At 33.9% G+C, this 17,500-nt stretch overlaps 1 protein-coding gene across 2 annotated transcripts in view; it reads left to right on the forward strand.

The window, feature by feature from the left end:
- The window catches only part of LOC137658456 (uncharacterized), a 262,901-nt gene that overhangs the window by 233,111 nt on the left and 12,290 nt on the right, over window positions 1–17,500 (forward strand). For both annotated transcript variants that reach the window (XM_068393183.1, XM_068393182.1), the window contains exons 4-11: window positions 1,989–2,051; window positions 7,524–8,727; window positions 8,959–9,030; window positions 9,938–10,009; window positions 11,822–11,965; window positions 14,130–14,201; window positions 14,719–14,790; window positions 15,904–15,975. In XM_068393183.1, the coding sequence (XP_068249284.1) occupies window positions 1,989–2,051; window positions 7,524–8,727; window positions 8,959–9,030; window positions 9,938–10,009; window positions 11,822–11,965; window positions 14,130–14,201; window positions 14,719–14,790; window positions 15,904–15,975 (1,771 nt within the window). The remainder of the gene's footprint in view (window positions 1–1,988; window positions 2,052–7,523; window positions 8,728–8,958; window positions 9,031–9,937; window positions 10,010–11,821; window positions 11,966–14,129; window positions 14,202–14,718; window positions 14,791–15,903; window positions 15,976–17,500) is intronic.

Raw genomic sequence — 17,500 nt, forward strand, 5'->3', positions numbered from 1 at the left:
CAATGAAAATAAATAAGAACAGTAACAAGATTAAAATAAATAATCCCTATATAAACTATAGAAACTTTACCAAAACAAAGGGAAGATAAATTAGATAGAGTAAGCATTAGTTTTTACCTGGTATGACATTATTAAAATTAAAAAAAAAAAAATATATGATTACTGATATTTGTGAGTTTTTCTCATCTAAAGATGGGTCCGTATTTATTCGATTGATTTATTATGCGAAATAGGATGTAAAGACCAGGTATTCTATATTATGTGTATATTTCTTCAAACCATCATCCTACAGCGGCTTTTCATAAACCAAAAATAGTAAGATGATGAACAGGAAGGAGAAATATTGTAAACTCGAATAGCCACGATATGAAATTGTTTATTCGAACAGAACTCGAATTATTCGTCGAGTTTAATTTGCATTAAACTCTGACGACGTAAATATTGGCGATCATCTCAACACGAAGTCTCATAAAAGAAAGGTAGTTGAACTAATCATTTGAAAGAGGATGTGGCTTTGATATGGTAACACGGTTTTCCTAGAACTCTCTCTCTCTCTCTCTCTCTCTCTCTCTCTCTCTCTCTCTCTCACTTGCTTTGTTTTCATATGCAGCAGTATGAATCTAAGAGATGTCTGATGGTGCATTCAGAACTGGAGGTAATGAAGGGTAATATCTATAAAATCCAGGAACCTTTCAATCTTAATAAATGTAAAATTCAGTGAATAGAGAAGTTTTTTTTTTATTTTAATCCCCAAACGGGTATTTTTCTAAATACATCACCAATTTATATATATTTCGACAAGTTTATTATTATTATTATTATCATTACTATCCAAGCTACAACCCTAGTTGGAAGATGCTATAAGCCCAAGGGCTCCAATAGGGAAAGATAGTCCAGTGAGGAAAGGAAATAAATAAATGATGAGAACAAATTAACAATAAATCATTCTAAAAACAGTAACAACGTCAAAACAGATATGTTAGAAAATTTAGAAAATTAAAATGAAAGTTTTTATTAATTTTGAGTTTGTAGAAGAATGTTATTGCCTTTTTAATCTCCAAACAATTTATTTCTTAAATAATCACCAATAAACGTTTTAAGCAGCTTATGTATAAAGATAAAAAAAAAGGTAAAGAAAAACTTACAACTTCGTAGTCTTAATGCGTAGCCCAGCAGGTGAGGCAATATTTCAGAAATGTTTTCCACAAACAAAATGGGCCGGGAGTAATGAGAGTGAGGTTTATGGACTGAAATTACAAATTTGTCAAGCTATTAGTGTCAGAGGGACGTGCTTCCCAAGGTCTGGCCATAAGAGCAGTCGCGTCGAAGGACTCCTGAACCATCCTGTGAGCCTTGTTGAGGATGGGAAATATTGCGGAGCATGAGGACATTGTATGCAAAATGCTTTGGGAACATTCTCTATTCGCTGATTATATAAATCCTTTGTATGTTTTGATTTGTTTGACAGTGAAGGGCGACGAACTTAGCTACAATGAACATAAAACCGCAATGAACCAAGATAAAAAAAATAAATGGTCGCCGTGCTTAAAGTAATTTGCTTCACGTTATTCCATAAGCAAAATGAATGAAGTAGACTTTATTTTAAACAAATGCACTTTAGCGTTGAAGTAGAGATTTCAGTTGAAGACTGAAGACTTGCCTTCTGTCTCAAAAAAGTATAAGAAAGTAATTCTCTCTCTCTCTCTCTCTCTCTCTCTCTCTCTCTCTCTCTCTCTCTCTCTCTCTCTCTCTCTCTCTCTCTCTCTCTCTCTCTCTCTCTCTCTCTCTCTTTTTCCTACCATGATCATGTCACCAAAGTGCTTTTAGGAACAGGTAAATGGAAAATAAAACCTTCGACCTCTGAAAGTGAAGTAGAATTGTAAAGGAAGTTATATAGACTTGTAACAATTTCGTTAATTATGCTTATAATATGCTGTATACATCTGAATCAACTTGATATTTACAAATCTTTTCTTTTCCCTTTTCAGTGATCCACCAGGGATTCATAGATGCTAGAGGTCCCCGAGATTTTACCTACTTTGAGCTTTGTCGTAAGTTGTTGTTGTTATTATTATCATTATTGTTATTATTATTATTGTTGTTGTTGTTGTTGTTGTTATTGTTGTTTATGGAATAGCTTGTCTAGATTTCTAATTCATCATTCTCAGCTAGTCATAAGCTTACTTTTTAGGATATAGTTTCGTGGATCGCACAAAGATCCTGTGGCTAAGGATATTTAAGAACTATTTTACATATGTTTTGGTTTTTAATTAGCAAAATATTTGATTCCTAAAGTTGTTTTGATATGTTAGAAGTAATTGAAGATATAGATTTCCCCTTGTGACTTAGAAAAGCTAACCAAGTTAAAGTGCATATGAAATAAGATCTTTAATACATGGGGTATTAACTATTGCTGCTTTTGATATCCAAAGAGAAAATAATTTCACTTCTAAAATTGAACTTGGCACAAGTTAAAGAAATTTGGTGAATATCACCAACCTCCGTTGTAACTCCCAACCCATTTTTATCAAAATCATAGGAGGAAGATTAATAATAATAGTTTTAATTGAAATATCAACAAAAACAATAACGTTTGATTTTAATGGAAAAATAAGAAGTGTAACATTGGGAACTGTGGTATAGACCTCTTATAAATATTAGAAGATAAATTTATCTAATTTATCCTTGCCAACATTTTTCTTCATAAATTATTAGAATTTTAGTTAGAATTGATTCCTTAGATAAATTGGAATGGAATGTCAATAGAGATATATTGCATTCTTCCAAATATCGATCCTGAAAGAAACAGAACTGATGCTCTTTCGCTACGAAGGTAAAAAATGCGTTGGAGTAAATTGGCTATGAATAAATTGATGACCGGGTAAACATGCTTCATGTTTGTATACTGTATGCGTATGTATGTATATACATATAAAGTGTATGTATATTTATATATACATATATATATATATATATATATATATACAATCTCTCTCTCTCTCTCTCTCTCTCTCTGTATATATATATATATATATATATATATATATATATATATATATATATATAATATATATATATATATATATAGTATAAAGTATATATATATATATACATACATACATACATATATATATATACACATGTAAGAGAGAGAGAGAGAGAGAGAGAGAGAGAGAGAGAGAGAGAGAGAGAGAGAGAGAGAGAGAGAGAGAGAGAGAGAGCACTTCATTGTGTCTAATTGCATATTCCACCGATTTTAAGGCCATTATGAGCCAATGGCATCTGGTAGGCACTGATGGTCACCCATCTAAATACCTACGAGAATTTGCTTAGTAGACTTCAATATTCAATAGACGAGTTGCACAGTGATTTAGTTCCTGTCCTTATCTTTCCTCAAGTGTACCAGGCAGAAAGTGTCCATAAACAGAGCATTGTTAGCCATGGAGTTCTGCCCGTCTCACTTATCCAGGCTTGTCACCGCCTGGCGTTTATTAAAAGTCATATGTTGAGTTTCGTGTTATGTGTACGTATAGTGTACTCAAACTCTGGAAAATTATTTTAATATACAAGAGGGTCATTATGTTTGTCAACGGTCGATAAACTGGTTTTAGACTTTCCGGAAAGACAGACGATCTCCATTTTGTGTACATATTAGAGGTCATTGGCGACTCTTGGTTATTTCATTCTGGCCTTGTTTTTATAGAGTAGTATTAGTGGTGGAAGTTACGTACAAAAACAAAGAAAATCAAAATACATTGTTTTGTATCTATTATTTTCGAAAAACGACGTACGTATTACGTCTTGTATTTTAATACAACTATTCTTCTTCTTCTTCTTCTTCTTCTTCTTCTTCTTCTTCTTCTTCTTCTTCTTCTTCTTCTTCTTCTTCTTCTTCTTCTTCTTCTTCTTCATCTTCTTCTTCTTATTATTATTATTATTATTATTATTATTATTATTATTATTATTATTTGCTATTATAATCCTCAAGAACAGAATTCTGAAGGTAAGGGTCGAAACAATTACGGTATTGGTTCTATTTTTGCCAATTCCGACAATTATTCCATATATTCACTAATGGCTGTCAGTCTTGGTAAGCTAGTTTGTCCCCCCCCCTAAAAAAAATTAAGGCTATCACCATAAAATAGAATTTTATTTAAAAGCAAGAATCCTAGCAAAATTACATAAATTCTGAAAGCTCCATTTCCACCCATGACAGTATGTATGTCTTCAAAGCTACTTTGAAAAGGGGAATACACTTCAATATAAAGGGTAGCACCATAGAAATTTCAATATGAAATCTGAATATTTGTGAAGGCATTTTGGAATTAAGAAATTCCCAAAGAATTTTTGAAAAGTGCTAAACAATTATCCACAGGGTTCCACACGATCGAAAGACTCACGTGTTTATATAAAACTGTGGTAACAACAGCAAAGATGTCTAAAGTTCGTGTGACTGATGTCAGTTTGTTGCCTCCTTCCTTTGAAGAAACCTATGTGTATTAGAGATTTAAGCTATGTACTGCATTGAAATGCATAGGAGATATTCAATAACATGTACGATGGCTTTCAAGGCGAATTATGCGCATGCCATTTATCGTTGGTATCTATATATCCATCTTTATAGATAGATAGATAGATGTTAAATGTTAAAAGGATTTACAAGGATTTTGGATGTCTCAAAGACTTTTTAGTTATTTGCTGTTGTAATCTTTAAGTTTTCTGAATAGACTTATCATATTCTTTCATAAAAGAGGATTAAAACAGATTATAGAAGGTCTTACATTTAAAGAAGGAAGTAAAATAGCTTGGTTTTTATGTCTCAAAGTCAAATTGAAAGACCTCAACATGCTGTCTTATGCAACGAAAAAATATTCAAATTGGATTGTGAAAGTATAAAGAGACCCATTTCCTGTTATAAGAAAACAATTTAATCTGATGGAAAGCTAATTTAAAGTAAACTACAATTTAAGAAGCATCACTCGTTGATAACCTTTAACAGATATTTAATAACCCTCCTTCAAGGTGTCCTTCGGGATTCTCCTGTCTGTAATAACGCCCTTCGTAGGGTCGTCAATAAGGAAATGATCGGGGAATTTCCTGTCTAATCAACTTAGATGATAATCGACACTAACTAGACTTAGCGGTCTTTGTCGTCAACGGAGGCCGGCGTTGAGATCTCTCCCATAAACGTCCGTTTAATCTTCACTGACAGTTGTTTATGGGCATCATAATCGTTACTTTGTTCTTGGTGCGACTTCTTCCCCTGCTGTTGTTCGGCAAGCAGGAAGCTTCGAGACCGTTCTTGAGATGTTCTCATAAAGAATAAAGTGAATTGAATCGTGTAATTGCTCTTGCTTGTCGGTATGCTAATCTGTATAGGATGCACACGTGACGTCGATAATCAGACTCCCCCCCCCCCCTTGTTACGTAACGGTACGGATGAAATCAGATTTCCTCTTTAAAATGTATTTTTCCATTGCCGTCTCGCAATTAACGGATACCATGTACATTTAGGGCTGTGGTGGCCTGGTGGTAGCGTCTTTCCCTGGTGATCGCCAGACTGGTATTCGAGTCTTGCTTAAACTCGTTATTTCCTCTGGCCGTTGCAACCTCACCGTCTTTGTGAGCTAAGGATGGGGGGTTTGGTGGAGGGTATAGGTCTATCTGCTGAGTCATCAGCAGCCATTGTCTGGCCCTCCTTTGTCCTAGATAGGGTGGAGAGGGGTCTTGAACGCTGATCATATGTTATATGGTAAGTCTCTAGGGCATCGTCCTGCTTGATAGGGCAATGTCACTGTCCCTTGCCTCTCCCATTCATGAGCGACCTAAATTTAAACCTTAAAACCATATTGAGACCCACTATCACTCTCTCGGTACCTATATACGTCACTGTTTTGTAATTCCTAAATCTGGCATGGGAATCCTCTATAATTGTGTGAAAACTGTTATCATGAATATTGCATCGTATAGGTGTTGTATTTTCAAAATGTTTCAATATCTTTTCCTAATTTCTCAAAGCTGTAGACCTCAAATTGTGTTCTTCAGAACTTTCGTTCATCATTGTTAAGTCGGTTAATGGATTGGCCCTTAGCTTCACAAGTTAGGAATTTGATACTTCTTTTGGCACGAGTTTGGGGTATTTATTTACCCTGTGATTGAACGCGGTATTGTGTCATAGTATTAGTTTATAGAGTCAAGTTCCTTTATATTATATACTTGCCACTTTTCTGCGGGATTTTATTTATTTTTCTCTTTATTATTTCATAAAAGAAGTTTTATTAGTCATTTATAGCATTTCCATTTGTATTTTTGTTATGGGTAGTCTGTGAAAATATGATAGGCAAGATATTAGCCCGTTTTATTTTGCTATAACTAACTTGTCATCTGAAAACCATTTATTTTGTCTCCTTTTGAAGCCTAATGATTCATTTCACTGTGTTATTGAAATTTGGTTTAGTTTATATTTTTTGTTTCTTTCTAATTTTACAAAGATAATAAGCTTTTCTGTAAAATTCAAGCTTCACCACACAATTTTTATGTACGTAAATAGGTAACCGCTCGTCTTAACTCTACACTTATTCTAAATGATCAGCAAGTGGTACATCGGTATGGCAAGATGCTCAGTTTTCGTAAAACCAAAAAGGGGCTGGTTTGATCATCTTTCATAACGCGTTACAAACTTTTACAAAGTATTTCGTTTTTTTTTGGGCGGGTGGGGGGGACATAAAAGCTATATAGACTAAACTGCTATCAAGCTAGGTATTACTTGTAGGACATGTTGTAAGATGATGATGTACGTTGCATGACACAAATCTTTTGTTCTTTGAATTTCTAAGTGCTGTAACTATCTTTTAATTGATAGAAGCATCCTAGATCCTTTATATCTTCAAAAAACCTGCTCAGAAGAATGCTTTGTCTCCGTCTAAGATTTTATAATCCAAAGGATTAATTTTTATTCTGATCTTTATTTCGTCAGTAAGGAACTTCCATTAACATTCTTATTTCCTAAACATATTGAGTGTTCTTTGAGAAAAGCTTCAGCATCCTTACTTTGCAAAGAAAGATAACCCATCACTGTATGGTATCAAAGGTATTTTGCTTATTCCCCTTCCGTGTCATGGATGATTTGGGTCGTAGTTTTTTGGGTTTACAAAAGTCTGGAGTGCTACTTCGAAGATCCATGCTCATATGCCGTAAATTATTCTGTTCATATATTTTTCTTGCTTTTGTTTGGTTGTTTGTTACAGTGTTATTCTGAGTTCGATTTTACTAACGCCTCTGACTTTCTGTTTTCTTTTTCTTTTTTCTAGTCAGTGACCTTTGAGAGTACATACATGAAGTGTCTTAAATCCTTTTTTAAATCTTATTACAATTATTACTACTACCACTTTTAATTATGTTTAATTAATAATAAAATTTCAATTAATTTCTTGTACCAATTTATTGATTATAATTTTACATCGTTTCATTTCGACCATTTGTTATTACAAAAGTTGTGCTGATACCATTGTTTCCCACTTCAGATTTATGCTACTGCAACGCATCTGATACGGGAGACTGCCTACCCCCGGACATAACCAACAAGAAACTAGGGATGTGCAAGACTACGGGAGACAGCAAAAAGGACGTGAGCGTCGACGAACTGGTCTCTCCTGTCGACATTCACATACCGAGCCACGCTCACAACGAAGACCTTCCAGCCTACGAGATACCAGGAACGTCAGCCACCCGACCGAAGGACCAAGAGAGTAGCGGAGAAGCGTCTACCAGCATGCATCACTCCCGACCGCGCAGGAGCTACTGGGAGACTTGGTTCGTGCCAGGTACAACCGGATCCTCGAGCTATGTCAGTAAAAGCATTGTCAATGGCAATGTCGACGATTCTCCTGATAGCGAAGCGCATTCTCGTTTGCAAATGAAATTCCAACCACCAGTTAAGAGTGGAGAATTAGATGGTTCTAGTTTAGTAGGAGATGATGGTGGTCAACAGGCTCATGACAAAGTTGACATTGCACTAATAAGGAGTGACAAGGAAAAATATGGCTTATTTGAACCTCTAACATCAGGAGGACTTAGATATATCTCGGATTCTTACAAAGATGAAATTGCAGAACTAAGTACAAACACCGATTTCATAAACGAAGAGCGTCTAGAATACAGGATGGCAGATAAGACAGGTCAGAATTTATTGAATGGTCCTTTAAAAGATACAAAGAGTGGTTGCTCCAAGTGTAAAAACTTCAAGAAACCCGGAAGTCTTGCTAAAGAAGATCCCTTGGAAAATGATCAAAGTGACTATTACGTTGATGATGTGAAGAATGTGCATAAGGTTAGAAGGGAAATCAACGATCCAGTAAACACAGGCAAAAATTCTGATGCAACATTAAGATCCATGAAACCGCCTTCAGAAGCCATTGCAGGAAGTAATTTGAAAGAACAGCAAAAGGAGAGAGGTGCAATCGAAGAAGAATCGCATGGAACATTAATTTTAGCCGAGACAGACGATGTATCCAGACAGTCGCGTGACTTGGTCTTAACTGAAGATCCTTTAGACAGAGATGACGAACCTTACCTGTCCCTAGACAATGATAATTTTAACGGGTCGTATTTCGAAGACGTCTCGGGCAAGTTTGCCGGGTGCTATTGTGAATTGAAAACCCAACTGAAATGCATCCTCCCCAATTTCCACTCCATACCTACTAATATCGCCGGACATTTGACGTGGCTGTAAGTGTTAGTTACCTGACCCTAATCTAAATATCAATATGTAAAATATGCATATAAAAGAAATAATAAGGAAGAGAGAATAGGAAGACCTCTACCATAACTGAATAATTCATTGTGTTTGTTATGCTAAAAATAGAACATTAAATTGTGTTTGTTATGCTAAAAATAGAACATTAAATCTCTGCGATAGGGTTGGTTACATTAATGATGAACATATGCTTACATTTTCAGAGGTATCAACGCCAGTCATATCAAGAACATAGATCCGTGGATTTTATCGCAATACCGATCGTTGGAAGTTCTGTAAGTTAATTATCATTATTAATCTCTCTCTCTCTCTCTCTCTCTCTCTCTCTCTCTCTCTCTCTCTCTCTCTCTCTCTCTCTCTCTCTCTCTCTCTCTTATACATTATGTATTTTTCCACACGAGTGTTTACGCATTTGCATACATATGGATGTCCTTACTCGTGCACATAATACGCAACTAACCCTAGATTTCGGTTTTATTGTGTCCATCGTTCCTCAATACATATAGTTAAGAAATAGTCTCTACTTGCCGATATTCTTTCTGAAATCCCTAAGACTGTGGAGATCTAATTTTTGGGTAACCTATCCCTCTCCTAAGGGAACTCTTTATGTAGATTTACAATAATTCATTCAATTTTCCTTCTGAGCATGCAGCTTTCTAGCGGTGTTACAATATACTGCTCGGCTTGTGGTTCAAATCTTATGCCAAGCTTCTTGAAAACTTCCAAAATATATGTATTACTCTTTGCAGTGTTATATTCATTGTGCGTGATGCGTTTCCAAGGTCCTTCGGCTAACTACATGGGGACATCTTTTTTAAAGTTGCTAATCCTGGGTTGCCTTTTCCTTGCTCTGTTCTCTTTGTATTAAAATAGTTACTAGTATACAAAGATGAAAGCAAATGGATATATCATAATGCAGCTATTGAAACAAAATCTACAATTTTTTTATGAGGTCATACAAGCATGGTTTTGTGTGTGTGTTTTTTTTTTAACGTTTATGTAATTATTAGTTGAATTAATCTTTTTAGTGGTTCAGTGGTGTGGTCAAAAACATATTAAGCATTTTTAAAACTATTGTCTAGGTAAATATTTAGTCATTGAAGTTTCATAAACCATTGTATATCAACTATTAGGAATGAAAAATAAGACACTAAATCCAATTTCATTATTATTTCTTTCCAGATATATTGAAAACAATTTACTCAGATACATCTCGGATAAAGTTTTCTCGCCGCTAGAAAATTTAAGATTTTTGTAAGTATTTCAGCTCTTTGTTCATGATGTATTTCAGATACATGTGATTTCTTATACTTGATAATATGTGCTCATACATTTGTCTCCAAAGTTCTTTTTTTCTAATAATGAATGGGCAAAGCAAGGTAAAAAGCATAGAAAGAGCAGATGTGTGACTGAAATTGCTTTGCCAATGAAACGGAACCTGTTTTTCCTTAAGTAAAGTAAAGAAAGGTTAAGGAAATATTTGTCATAAGAAAAAGCGTGGAGGAAGAAATCGAAATGGATGTTAGCTGGAGTAGGTTTATGAAGCTAAATGGAAACCGGAAACATGAACCTTAGAACGCTGATGGGCAAAGTGAATGAATGAGCTCTTGCCTGATGGAGGAGTTTTGGATATGCAATTTGGTTGGAGCAAGACTGGTTAAGATATCTTTCTGAAATTCCACTAATATGATGTACAGAAGTTAGTGTAAAGGAAAATCTGGATTACAATGTTTTCGTTGTTGTGGCCTGATTGGTAACGTCTCTGCCTGGTGTTTGCCAGACTGGGGTTTGAGTCCCACTCAGACTGGTTAGTGCCATTAGTGTCTGCAACCTTACGATCCTTGTGAGCTAAGTTTGTGGGGTTTGAGGGAACCTGTAGGTCTATTTGCTGAGTCATCAGCAGCCACTACCTGGCCCTCCCTTTGTCCTAGCTTGGGTGGAGAGGAGGCTTGGGCGTTGATCATATAAAATATGGTCAGTCTCTAAGGCATTGTCCTTATTGCTATGGCGATGTCACTGTCCCTTGCCTTTACCATTCATGAGCGACCTTTAAACCTTTAAAAGGGGAAATTTGAAGGTATATCTTCAATCTGAAGTCTCATAAGGATAAACGAAAGAGCTGCTCTTAACTACTGATAGAAGTGTTAGAATGAAAGGACATCGTCTTCTGGGAAAGGTGCATAGTACAAACAAGACGGGAATAAACGTCGTATCATGCGAAACACCCTGGCTTTGCTGACGAGGGCTGTGTAGAAAGCGGGATTTTATTATTGTGCTTTAGTAGTTAATTGATTTACCTGTTTTCAGCTCGTTGCTAGAAACAAATAAGGGCGAGAACATGCTGTAGTTTTGTAGCAGTACTCTGGAACTTGTATAAGAGACGATGAAAGATGCTCCATTGTTCGTTTAACCTTACCGTATTCAATTAATTCCATAGCTTTAGTCAATACTAATTTTCAATAAGATGAAATAACGTTGGCTGGAAGAATCTCTCACCAACGGCTTCGGTTTCAATATCTTGAGTGATCTGTCACAGTGCTTCCTCAAAGTGAACACCAAGAGCTATATCAGCAATGCAATGTCATTATAACTTCTCATGTCTTAATGAAAATTAATAATATTTCAATGTGGAATTGTGATAGAAATTCAACAAGTATAAGTTTATTGGTGTTTCCAATTAGAATTGCATAGTAGTGTGTGTGTGTGTATATATATATATATATATATATATATATATATATATATATATAAAGATATATATATATATATATATATATATATATATATATATATATATATATATATATATATATACACCTTAACATTTACTGGAAGGCAAAGGCTAAACGGCCCTGTCAGTTTTGTAAATTGAACGTTTCATATAAATAATTAATAAATCTGTTAACATTGTGACGAGGCACAAAGGATTTCAATCTTAATAATAATCTAACTTTCAGTTTTCCAATTACCTATGAAAATGAAGAATAGAATGGCGGAGCAATGATGAGCATAACAAATTTGAAACTATCTAATTCTTCTCTCTCTGTCTCTCTCCTCTGTTTTCAGGTATCTCTCCGGGAACTATATTGAGACGATTGAAACCAACAGTTTTTCAGGATTGAACAATGTCGAAACCATATGTATTGATCGCAACCTACTACGACAGTTGGACCTCTCGGTTTTTAACCACACTTTGAACCTCAAACAATTGTAAGTAGAACTCTCTCTCTCTCTCTCTCTCTCTCTCTCTCTCTCTCTCTCTCTCTCTCTCTCTCTCTCTCTCTCTCTCTCTCTCTCTCTCTCAAAAAAAAAAAAAAAAAAAATAAAATAAACTGCGGTTGTCTTGACAATGCAATCTCACCCTTGTGAAGTTTCAGGGGAGTCTTTGTCGTAAACTCTACGGGTTAAAAGTGCCTTATTTCACTAACACCTGGATAAGTAGCAACGGAGACTTACACGTGACATCTCGAGAAAACCAATAAATGACATATAGATTCACAAAAATTATGTGTAATTAAAAAATGTCATATTATTTGAATTATTTCTCGATTTATAATCATTTATCAAATTGAAGAATAGGCCTGCATACTACCAAATTACGGAACAGCTCAAAACATTTTTGTAGTTTCATGTACCGAGAGGTACGTTCTCAGGTTCATGTACTGTATTATGGGAGGAATTAGTAGCCTCCTAACACATATGTTATCTATATATCACATATATTTATGTATAGAAATATAGATATATATTGGTAAAATTAGGAAAGCTAGTACATGAATAAGAAAATTGTCCATGTAAATACAGCAAGTGGAGAAAAGAAGTATGTCATGTATCGAGTATTGTCTCCACCCTTCTCTCAGCAATAATAACCTTGGTATTACATGGGTGTACATTACTTAAGAAATTGCATTGGCTAGTTAAGAGATATCAGCAAAATAACAGAATGAGAATTATTTTTCAGATCGGAAGGTTTCCAAAAGTCTATAGATTTTTTTTCCATATACCGATTTTAGCGCCGTTGACGTGGCAGATCAGATGTGTTTTTCAAAAATGAATTTGCTATGAAGAATAGCACTTAAAATTTCACATGAACTGAATACATTTTCAATATCCAATGTTGTAGAACAACTAACACTCATACATGAATTTTAGCTTAATCCCCTATACTTTGCACCAAAGACTAATTTTAGCAGCCAGAGGTCAAATCTTGAGAGAAGGGATCGATGCAAAGAGAGTGGCATCATCGCCATAAGCAACAAGCTTGTTTCCAAGGCCAAACCACATATCTTGGGCATATAAAATAAAAAGTAATGGACCAAGAACACTATCCTGAGGCACACCCAAGATTACATTCTTGTAGTCAAAATAGTAGTGTACATCAACAACTCCTCTCCATAATCTAGTAATTGAAAACAAAGTTTGTACAGTAATACTAAAAAAGTAGCCACAAACTCCCTCTTATCAAAGTTGAAATAAAACGAGAACCTCATGATCAAAACAAAATAGGAATTCTGTTTTCGTTATTTTTTTCTTTTTAGTTTGAGGAATGATGTATTGAATTATTAGGGGACTGCATTCCAAGATGTCAAAATGCATTTATTTTGGAGGAACCTTAATGAACAGCTACCTTTCCATTCTTAATCCTTTTACAACGTGGAAGGAAAGTTTTCGTAGAAGCTTATAATAAATGTTAACAAAATATCATGTGCGAAATAACTAAAAAAGAGTCTTGCATGCTATTTATAAAGTTTTTACATTTAAGACCCCACTCTAAATTATTGGAAAGCAGAAGTATGGGATTTTTTTTGGCTAATTGATATTAATATTTTCAAATTCATGAGTTGTTTTTATTCATACTTCTCTATGGAAGTCAGAGCAAAGGTTACTAAAAGGATTGGATGGGGTTACTTGAGTTTCTTACTGTTATTGCATTGGCAAAATATACCAGTAAATTTATTCCTTAAACCTTTTCATCACAGATTTTTTTAACTTGTGGGCTAGTTATATATATGAACTTTATTCTTCAGTAACAAAGTGTGAATGTTCACTCTGAAGCTGAATTAAATGTATAAAATTTGCTACGATTTGTCATAGGCTATGAAACCCGATTAAAATATCGGATGTTATGATGAGATTATATAATCCTTAGCATAATTTCAGTGATTATATATGCTTACAAATCATCATCCTTGTAATCTTCTCATGTTTGCCATGGATTGTACAGTATAATCTTTTCAAAAGCGTCGATGTTTAGAAAAGTTCTACAGCGCGTTTAATGAAAATTTGCATCCTGCAGATATTCAAGCTGGGCAAGGATTTAATGTTTTGAATTCCAATCATGTTTTCTTATGCTTATACGCGTTACTCTTCGCAGGGATCTGTCTCACAACTTCTTGAACTTCAGGGACAACCAGAGTTTTCCTAATCTTAGTCGGCTGCAGAAGTTGTAAGTTTGTTTCTTCTGTTTTATTGAAAATGTCATTATATACGCTTTTCATTAGTTTCATCGAGACGTTTTTATATATAAAAGTTTTTAGTTTTTCTGGTTTGTAATCCATTCAGTCTGAATTTGAGCCTTTTTTGTGTCTGATTTTTTCTTTTGGAGTTTTTTGAGAAACGTAAGCTATAAGATGAACAAGATGTCACTTTATAGATATTAATACATGAATTCTTTTTTTTTATTTTTAAAGTGAATATCGTGTTATTAAGAATTTAGAAATTAAAATACACAGTAATCAAGAATAACAAATTCTAGAGGATGGTGGTTATAATTCATGAACCAATACTCACTTAGGAAAATTATTAAGTATTGTACTTATTAACAGAAAGGACGAGAATAGTAGCTTGTTAATCTTTATCCTGGCATATCGGTTATATTTGATTATGGTGTGATCAGTGCTGAAAGTACTTATATAAATTATTATTATTATATGTGTGTAATTCTTACCTTTGAATATTGACAGAAATCTCAACTTCAACAAGATCAGACGTGTAAGCGATCTTCTGTTGGAGAAACTCCCCGCTTTGGAATATCTGTAAGTAAATATACATTTATTCATTTATGTATTCATCTCGATTCTGTAGTTTATTGAACTTTGGTAGCAAGTAACGATAGTCAATGCATGCTTTTGATCAAGTAATTGCATTAACAAGCCAATTATTTTGACCAATCAAAGCGGACTCTTCCGGCTGGAGAATTATTGTGTCCTTTGACTGGCCAGACCGTGCTACATTGGGTCCTTTTATCTAGTTACAGCTCATTTTTCCTCTGCTTACACATATACTGAATAGTCTGGCCTAATCTTTACACATAGTCCTCTATCCTCATACACCTAACAACACTGAGATTATCAAACAATTCTTCTCCGCTGAAGGGGTTAACTACTGCACTGTAATTGTTCAGTGGCTACTGTCATCATGCTTAGGGTAGGAGAGAGACTTTAGCTATGGTAAGCAGGTCTTCTAGGAGAAGGACACTCCAAAATTTCATTGTTCTCTAATCTTGGGTAGTGCCATAGCCTCTGTATCATAGTCTTCTAGTGTCTTGTGTAGTTCTCCTGGTTGAGGTACACTTGGGCGCAATATTCTATCTTATTTCTCATCCTCTTGTTTTTTAATGTTTCATAGTTTATATACTGTATGAGAGATCTATTTTAATGTTACTGTTCTTAAAATATTTCATTTTAACTGTTAATTGTTTAATTGTTCTTATAGTTTATTTATTTCCTTGTTTCCTTTCCTCCACGGGCTATTTTTCCCTGTTGGAGCCCTTGGGCTTATAGAATCTTACTTTTCCAAGTAGGGTTGTAGCTTAGCTAGTAATAATAATAATTATAATAATAATAATAATGATAATAATAATACTGTTTGTTGAAATTAATTATATATAGTAATTTTGACTATTATGCTATTCACTGTTTTAAATATTTGGAGATACACAAGAATGGGTTCGTTTTCTTGGGCTATCATTACAATTCACGAAGGAGAAAAGTTTATCGTTATTACAGTACTGCAGTTTTCAAGAATCCTTCAGACTTCTGAAGCAGGAAGAATTTAAGCTTTTGAATTTTTATCAATCTTTTATGTTGGATTTTTTTTATTTTTTCCCCCATCGAATTATAATAATTTTTATCTTTCTGCCTTTTCAGACGTCTGAAAAACAATGAAATTGAAGCAGTTTGCCACGGAGCTTTCAATGTACTGACGCGGCTGAAGACTTTGTAAGTTATTTTAGATGGTAGATTTTTTTTCATAAAGTCTCTGCTTTCAAACAGTTTAAAAGCAGTTAAATGTTTTGCTATATTTTCGATCCAAGGGTAATTACTTGTGTTAATATAATTCCATTTACCTTTATTTATATATTGGTTCCTGAGGTGTTAATATAGTTCCGTTTACCTTTAAATCTATAGGTTCCTGATGTGTTTATATAATTCCATTTACCTTTATATCTATGGGTTCCTAAAGTGTTTATAGAATTCTATTTACCTTTAAATCTATAGGTTCCTGAAGTGTTAATATAATTCCATTTACCTTTAAATCTATAGGTTCGTGAAGTGTTAATATAATTCTATTTACCTTTAAATCTATAGGTTCCTGAAGTGTTAATATAATTCCATTTACCTTTAAATCTTTAGGTTCCTAAAGTGTTTATAGAATTCTATTTACCTTTAAATCTATAGCTTCCTGAAGTGTTTATAGAATTCTATTTACCTTTAAATCTATAGGTTCCTAAAGTGTTTATAGAATTCTATTCACCTTTAAATCTATAGGTTCCTGAAGTGTTAATATAATTACATTTACCTTTAAATATATAGGTTCCTGAAGTGTTAATATAATTCCATTTACCTTAAATCTATAGGTTCCTAATGTGTTTATAGAATTCTATTCACCTTTAAATCTCTAGGTTCCTGAAGTGTTAATATAATTCTATTTACCTTTAAATCTATAGGTTCCTGAAGTGTTACTATAATTCCATTCACCTTTAAATCTATAGGTTCCTGAAGTGTTACTATAATTCCATTTACCTTTAAATCTATAAGTTCCTGGAGTGTCGATATAATTCCATTTACCTTTAAATCTATAGGTTCCTGAAGTGTTGATATATTTCCATTTACCTTTAAATCTATAGGATCCTGAAGTGTTGATATAATTCCATTTACCTTTATTTATCTATAGATCCCTGAAGTGTACATTTATTTCGTCAACTGCGTTCCTTGAAATTTTCCATTCATCCTTTAGATCAGATTATTTTTTCGCAATGTGAATCTATAAGTAATAGTTTGAAAGATTTCGGAGAATGTGAAAGGTTTAAATAGACGGCCTAATTGCTGATCTACTTTTGTTTATGGAAATTAAATGTAAAGGCCTTATTTCAATGCGAATTTTGAACCAAATTGAAAGGTGCTTCTTTTCTCCTGTTTCGAAAATCATTATAAATTTCTTATTCTGAAGCAAATGATTTTTGTTTCACAAAGGTGATAAGATTCAACGAAGCGTCAAATGGATATGAAAACATATACAAGAGTGAGTGTATTTTAAAGAAATACCGGGGGGGGGGGGGAAGAAAACTTAGATATATGATACTAGGAAGAAATGAGAAAATATATGAAGATAAAATATTGATAGCAGATAGAAGGAAGTAAGAAGTTTTTTAACAAAATTCGTAAAATTTAAAATAAAAATTGTAAAAAGAAAAAAAAACAGCTTGTCTTTCAAACATTTCATAGCCCTTTTTACCAAATTTCT

Source organism: Palaemon carinicauda, chromosome 19, assembly GCF_036898095.1.
Source record: "Palaemon carinicauda isolate YSFRI2023 chromosome 19, ASM3689809v2, whole genome shotgun sequence".
NCBI classification, from domain to species: Eukaryota; Metazoa; Arthropoda; class Malacostraca; order Decapoda; family Palaemonidae; genus Palaemon; species Palaemon carinicauda.